This window comes from Macaca mulatta, chromosome 4 (assembly GCF_049350105.2).
Source record: "Macaca mulatta isolate MMU2019108-1 chromosome 4, T2T-MMU8v2.0, whole genome shotgun sequence".
In the NCBI taxonomy this organism is placed as follows: Eukaryota; Metazoa; Chordata; class Mammalia; order Primates; family Cercopithecidae; genus Macaca; species Macaca mulatta.
The window spans coordinates 30,918,211-30,925,855 of NC_133409.1; the positions used below are offsets into that span (position 1 = coordinate 30,918,211).

Here is a 7,645-nt window from a genome sequence, read left to right on the forward strand (position 1 = left end):
TTTATTGTAATATTATTGTAGCTTAAGAGTTGTGGGAATTAATTTAGCTGTCATTGTTTTTTAAATAACAAATAACTATTGTTATTTCCTGATTGCTGACATTTTGCTTAATAATGATCCAAACTGAAAGGTGGGTAGAGTCAAGATAAACAAATTAAAATAATGATAACATTTGGTTTAAAAGGGACTTAGGAATTTAGTGAGATGTTTGAGAATTGGATGTTATGTTTTAGATGAAGTATGGCTATATTATCTTAGAGCACACATACAGACTCTCACCTAAGTATAGATTATTTGTCCTGTTTATTTACCAAAATATCACACTTGTTGAGGAATTTGATGGTTCACACAGAACAGGTATTGATGAAGCACAGTTTTACCAAGCTTCCTGTAAGGTTTGTAAAGGAGGCCTACAACTGAAGGTTACAGTCTTGTCACTGGGTGGAGTCTTGCTGAGTCATGTACCCTGGAGGCACTTGTGTTATTTGAGGACAACCAGACACTAACTTTGCTTTCTGCACCCCATCTACCCTGAAGGGGAAACTGTGGCTTTGCTGTGTGTGAGAACATGATAGAACAACACCTGCAAATGTGTCTGAAAATGAATTATATGAAATTCTAATATAAAAGTGAAAGAACCATAGCTTGTAGAAATAACAAAAACAACAATCACTTAAAGTCTCTAGAAATTATTCTAAGCAAATGAGGGAATATTTATTCAAGAAAATCGAATTAATCTTAGTTATAACAGTGGGATTCTGTGGCACTTGAGGCACAACCCTCTCCCTTCCCTAACCCCTCGCTGAGACTGACAGTGTTTCCACTCTGGGCATGTGTGGCCAAGAAGATGGGGCACTCTCTTCCCACAGCTGCCAGTCAAGGGTTATGGTGTACCTCTCTCACTGCGGGTCCTCTGCATTTCTTATCTCCCACCCAAGGTCTGTGTTTCTGAGGCAAGTGTGGCCTAGAGGTAGGGGGCTTTCTTCTACCCACCCTCCACTCATAGAGCCATGCTCTACCGTAGGCATGGCAGGCTGAGAATACCGGGGTCTCTACTGCTCTTGTTTCAGCTCACAGGGCAGAAGTTTTGCACCAGATGAGGCAAGCCAAGACCAGAGGCTACTGTCGCTGTCTAGTCCCTAGCTTCAGAGCAGTGGGTTAGAGATTTTTTTCCCAGGGGAAGAGGCAGGCCACAGGACATAGAGTTCTAAAGCTCTACCCAAAGGAACTGACTTTGTTTAGACACACATGGAGAAGTTCAAACCAAAGGGCACTCTAGAAAACAATGAGAATTTTGGTGTTAAGAAGAAGGTTGTAGCCATGAAGGCAACAAATTCAACTGTAGACCATCTACTTTACCAGAGAGATCCAAGAAAAGAGACAGCTAAGGAGAGCCTTTCTGGATTCAGGGTAAACTTCATACTCTGACCAAAGAAACTGTCCATGCAAAGGAACCTACATTTAATTGAATCAGACTGCAGAATAATGTATACCACCAGGCATTGTTGAAAACGATAGAACAATCATCAGGCAGTTAATAGAGACTAATTACTAACTTCTAGTGAGGTATAGAAATATTGCTCCTATTTTGCTCTACTACATCTTTTAACTTTTTGTGGTACTAATGTTATGCATGTTACATCTGTATATACTACAAATATAGCAATAGATTGTTATGATTACTATGTTACATAATTTTATGTCTGCTAAGGAAGTTGAGAGAAGAAAGGAGAGCAAATGTACATTTATATGTTTTGTTATATGACTTTCCTTTTATCATTTCTGGGTTACTCGTCATCTATTCCCTTGGATTCCTTTGTTCTGCTATTGCTAAATGTATTACATTTTTATATGGTATAGGCTGAACAGCACTATTATATAAAAGTTGTTTTATATAATTTCTTTTTAAATACATTAATAGAAAAAAAGATTTTCTCATAATCACAATGCAATAGATCTAACAAAATTAACAGTAATTCCCTAATATCATCCAGCCCTTAGTCTTTAAATGCATTTCCAGAATTGCTAAGAAAATTTTAGCTATAAGGCCAGGTGTGGTGGCTCACACCTGTAATCCCAGCACTTTGGGAGGCCAAGGCAGGTGGATCACCCAAGGCCAAGAGTTCAAGACCAGCCTGACCAACATGGTGAAACCCCGTCTCTACTAAAAATACAAAAATTAGCCAGACTTGGTGGTGTGTGCCTGTAATCCCAGCTACTCAGGAGGCTGAGGCACGGGAATCGCTTGAACCTGAGAAGCGGAGGTTGCAGAGGGGCCGAGATCGCACCATTGCACTCCAGCGTGGGCAACAGAGCAAGACTCCATCTCAAAAAAAAAAGCAGAGGGGTGGAGAATTTTAGCTAAGACAGAAAATAATTATTTAAAATTCTATGAAGGGTGTGAAAATAAAGATAACTTTCCTTGTTGACTGATCAGAGAGGGACTCATTTTCTTCCACGTATGGCCACTGCCATTTTTGTCATATTTTAATGCCATGCTTTAAAAAATAGATGCCTATTTTGATTGTATTTTAGTTCTTTTTCTGGACGATCACCAGAAGGAGGGCAAAGTATTTTTTATGTTTTGTTACTGTGCTATATTTCTTTATTCTTAGCAGCTCTAGGGAAAGGTTTGGTAGCAGGAAGTATGAACAATACTGGTTAGAAAGAGTTTCTAGCCTTCTACCTAATACTTAGGTGTTACAAGTAGCCAGGAACTGAGTGTAAGTGGTGCAAAAGGCAGCAGAGATTGTGATCTAATTGAAATAATTTTTGAAAAATGCTATGACATTTTCCAGATAACCTACATTTAAAGCAATGTTCCTCAAATGGGATTTGAAATAGGAAGAATGTCTGAATCACCTAGGGACATTTTCAAAATACATATGCTCACCCCTGCAAGTGCTGATCAGGATGTGAACAGAAGGATGAGATGCTGAGGCTGTGGGCGGACACATTCTGAAAACAGTGCTCCTCATGTAGCCTGGCTCCCCTTCCAACCCCGACAAGAAAAAGTACAAGAACCATTGATTTAAACACATCTAAGTTACCTTTCAAGGCCATGATATTACAGAGTTATTGGTTCTTAAACATCACTTTGAACTAAACTATAGTAAATCGGTCATTTTTAAGCATATACTTTTAATTGAATAAGCATATTAATAACTCATTGTTACAAATCAAAAGAAAGGAAAGTTCATTTTCTCTGGGGAAATGCCCAGCATGACTCCACTTATAAAATACAGAAGAGATGTGACTATGTTTTCCCAAGCATTCATTTCTGTGCACAAGATGTATCTTGTTGCTTAATGTTTCTATTATGTTACGCATATTCAATAACAGAAATTTGTCTCCATAGTGAACTTTGGAAATCTTTTAAAATTGGAACAAATTGTTAGCCTTTGGCAAACAAGTTGTCTGAGCTTTGTCAGATGAATTTTGCATGCATCAGGAATGCTGGCTACTTGGGTTCCAGTTAGAGCTGGGGATATTTGTTTATTCTTTTATTGGTGGTCTTTTTAAGTTTGAGTGCCAGTTTAGTAATAGTCTTTGCTGAAATAGATCTCAGAACATGATGTATCGAAAATATTCCAGAAAGCCTTGCTTTGGGGATTTAGGTTTGAATGTAGGTAACATTTCTGTTTTCTTTTGACAGATTTTTGGAGCATATGCAACTCATCCTTTCAAGTTCAGTGACCACTATTATGGCACAGGCGAAACTTTTCTATACACATTCAGCCCACATTTCAAGGTACCTAGATAGGAGAAATATCCCACTCCCATATGTCACAGTGTCCGCAGTTGGGGAAGGGGATAGGCATTGGGGCAGTTAGCTGTCCTGTAACTTCTCCTGAACTGACTCCAAGCTGGGTCAGCCCTTTATAACTGTAGCTCACAAACTGCTTGGGGTCCTGGCCTTCTGGGCTGCTCAGGCTGGGATCCAGAGAGTCACAGGTCAGAGACACCACGTGTCTGAAAGGTTTTCCTTCGTTCATAACCCCTTGGGAGGTCTCATCCTGGTGTGGGCCAGGTCTGGCGGTCAGGAACTTCCTCAGTCAATGGGGTGAGGTGGTTCCCTTTTACACATAGATACCATTTCATATTTCCTCATTGCTAATTCTCCAGATTAAAATGTCTGTTTTCTTTTTTGTGTTTCTTCCCCAAGGTCTTTAAGTGGAGTGGAGAAAATTCATATTTTATCAATGGAGACATAAGTTCTTTAGAACTTGGTGGTGGAGGGTAAGGTTTTTGTTGTTTTTGTTTTCTTATTGTTATTTTACCACCTGACCTGAGTGGGTCTGTTTTGACCCACGTAGTTAAAACTTCGGTGTCAGGTTATTTTAGCTAGTCCATGTGCTTAGGGGAATTAGGACAGTGGCCTAACACATGACACAAAGAATCAAAGATAGAATATTTATGTGTCTAAATGAGGGACTGTTACCACTTGTCTTTTAGGAAGACTAGTCATTTAAATGAAATAAAGGAAATGTATCCTGCTTTTATAAGCAGTTAGGAATTTTGCCTGTCACCAGTATAAAGGAAAGAAGATGGAGGCAAGAGAGAACAGTGTGCTGTGTGCCATGTAAGATAGAAGTATTTTCACCTTTTTTTTTTTTTTTTTAACCTTTTCAGGGGACGATTTGGTTTATGGCTAGATGCTGATTTATATCATGGACGAAGCAACTCTTGCAGCACTTTCAATAATGATATTCTTTCCAAAAAGGAAGACTTCATAGTTCAGGATCTGGAGGTGTGGGCATTTGAGTGAAATTCAGACTGCCTTAAAATATAACATTTAAAAGACTGGGTTCGACCAGCTCTCCTAAAGCTGGCTGGAAAAAGAAGCCCCAGCCCAGGCTGCCTCATCCCACCCCAATGCTTCCTTTTTGCCATCATCTCAGAGCATGATCACATTGCAGAAAGATTCTGGAAGGTCCACGTGGAGGGCAGACATTGAAGAAAGAAACTTAAAATCCAGGTTGTTGAAAAGACTTTGTACTTCCACTTCCTTCAAATCCATACGGTGAGGAATCAGAGTGTTTATGGATATATGAGTTGAATGCAATTTTTATTTTTGGTAACTGTGAAAAAAAAGATACTGTGGATATATACATGCCTTGTGTATTTATCAGCATAATTTTCATTACCAAAATGTACAGCTATTATTTGCCATGGAAAAGGTTAGTCTCATTTAGAAAAATTGTAAGTGCACAGCACTTAAAGGGAATATATGAAGTTTTTTTTAAAAAAAAAAACTTTTATTTATTATTTGTAGTGTATTGTCTGAAATGTGTCAGCAGGTTTTTTTTCTTTTAATGTGTCAAATCTTGAAATATTAAATGTATACATTTTGTGCTATGTTTTGGGAACAAATCTGTTTCATTTATATAGTTTTATATTGAATTTTTTTTTGCCCTGATTGTTTAGGGTGATAGGTCTTAAGCAGCATATATCTATGTATCTGTATGTGGATATATAAAGATATATGTGTGTGTGTATGTATATGTACATATACATATATATGAGTGTATAATTCTAAATTTCTAAAAACTCATTATGAATGTTCATCAATTTGACTATTATAGGCCAGCTTTCCATTTAGTCAATAAAAGCATACATTTTTAGTTACTTACCTTGAACATATTCGTGTGAAAAAGAATACATCATTTCTCACAGTCTTAAGTTGATATTTATAGAAATGAATACCTTTGTGAACCTAGACTTAGAACAAATCCTGCTTTTGAAAAAAAAAAAGTTTTGCTTCTTATAAAATCATGTGTGTTAATAACAAAAACTTTATTTTCGGAATGTTCTTTGTATAACTTTTCCAAGCTTTTACATTAATGAGCAGGCTTCTGTCTTAAAAGAGACTCAGTATATTAATTTCTGCATTTTTAAAATCAAATGAAAAACGTCAAATTGGACCAATTGTCTTGGTTTGTAGATTCATTTATTTGAGGAAAAAAATACAAAGAAATGCATTCATATCAAAATTGGAATAGAAAGGAAACCCTATTTTTAAGATATCAACTTATTTTCATATCATAAAACATCTATTACATAAAATAAAGGGCCGGGCACGGTGGCTTTTGCCTGTAATCTCAGACTGTGGGAGGCCGAGGCAGGTGGATCACTCAAGGTCACAAGTTTGAGACCAGTCTGGCCAACATGGTGAAACCCCGTCTCGTAGAGTACAAAAATTAGCCGGGTGTGTGACGGGTGCCTGTAATCCCAGCTACTTGGGAGGCTGAGGCAGGAGAATTGCTTGAACCCGGGAGGTGGAGGTTGTAGTGAGCCAAGATCGTGCCACTGCACTCTATCCTGGGTGACAGCAAGACTCTGTCTCAAAAATCATAACAATAATAATAATAAAGACCTAACCAATATTATTGATTACCAGACTTTTATGAAAGCCAAAGACTGCTTGCTAGTAGGAAAAAAATTCTAATAATAGCCAAAGCTGAAAAATGGTCTGTCATAAATTATTTCCCCGGTAATTTTTGAAAGGAAAAAATTTATAACGAGTACTATTTGCATATCCGCATTTAAAAAAACAATTCTTAGAATATTTCCTTTACATTATTCTCCTAGTTTAGACAATTTGTAAAAGAGAACAAATTGTCCAGTGGCCTCCTGTCAGATCAACAATTATTATACTCCTTACATTCCATGCAAATGTAAATGAATGCTAGAAAATTTTAAATCTGTAGCCTGGGCGTACGTTTCACTCAAGCTCTCCTACTGAGACTCTTGACTAACAGCATACTGGCAGTTTCACCTTAGCCTGCTCGCTAAATAATGTGTTGGTGTGAGATATCAGGAATGTCTCATGATATCACGTTTACCATTTACACCATCTGCAACCATATGCTATTAATAAATAAAATGGAAAAAAACAAAATGGTCATTTTGCATATACTTCACTCTGACCTAGTTTAGTCCATGATACTATAATTGTGAGAGCATATCCACATGCTGTGTTCTCTATGTAAAACAGTATTGTCCATTCAAAAATGTGTGACCCTTCATTTATGGATATTGACTATATGTAATGCAGTGCTATCCCAATATTTTCAATAAAGGAATTTATGCATTCAGTGATTTTCTTTCCCAAAGATTCATTCATCAGGTATTTACTGGGTACCAGAGTGTTTACTTTTGTGAGAGGATGGTGAAATATCCAAGACTAAACAAGGTCAAGAGCTCATGTTTTCACTGCTGCCCTGGAAACTCGCTCTTCATTCCCTGTAGCCATCCTCCTAATTGTCTCATCAGTTCATGGAAACTGCTCTCATTATATTTACCAGAGACAACTCTTGGCTGTATCTAACAGTCTCTTTTCTAATCTTTCTAGCTGTGCTATGAATGACGACCTCCTCCTCTTAACATCTGTCTTAACCTACTTCATAATTTCCATGAGAGACACCTTAATCTCTGATAAATTTTCTTTGGCATCCTGACACCTAGGCCCTAGATGTCAGGCTAGATGAAGACCCCAAGCAGTCTTCATTGCTTCATAATTCCTCAGTTCATAAGTCCATATCAAAGGACTTGGGCGGGAGGGGGCAACCAAATGTTTCTTCAGACTGTTGAAAACGATTAGATGCATCCCTGTGCTACAAGCCACCAGAGACATCCTGCACTA

General features: G+C 37.7%; 1 protein-coding gene across 42 annotated transcripts in view; it reads left to right on the forward strand.

The window, feature by feature from the left end:
• The window catches only part of NCOA7 (nuclear receptor coactivator 7), a 159,889-nt gene extending 152,792 nt beyond the window's left edge, over positions 1–7,097 (forward strand). For all 42 annotated transcript variants that reach the window (XM_077999368.1, XM_015137491.3, XM_077999379.1 and 39 more), the window contains 3 exons: positions 3,656–3,751; positions 4,166–4,239; positions 4,633–7,097. In XM_077999368.1, coding sequence (XP_077855494.1) covers positions 3,656–3,751; positions 4,166–4,239; positions 4,633–4,768 — 306 coding nt within the window. In that variant the 3' untranslated portion in view covers positions 4,769–7,097. The remainder of the gene's footprint in view (positions 1–3,655; positions 3,752–4,165; positions 4,240–4,632) is intronic.
• The last annotated feature ends 548 nt before the right edge of the window (positions 7,098–7,645 follow it).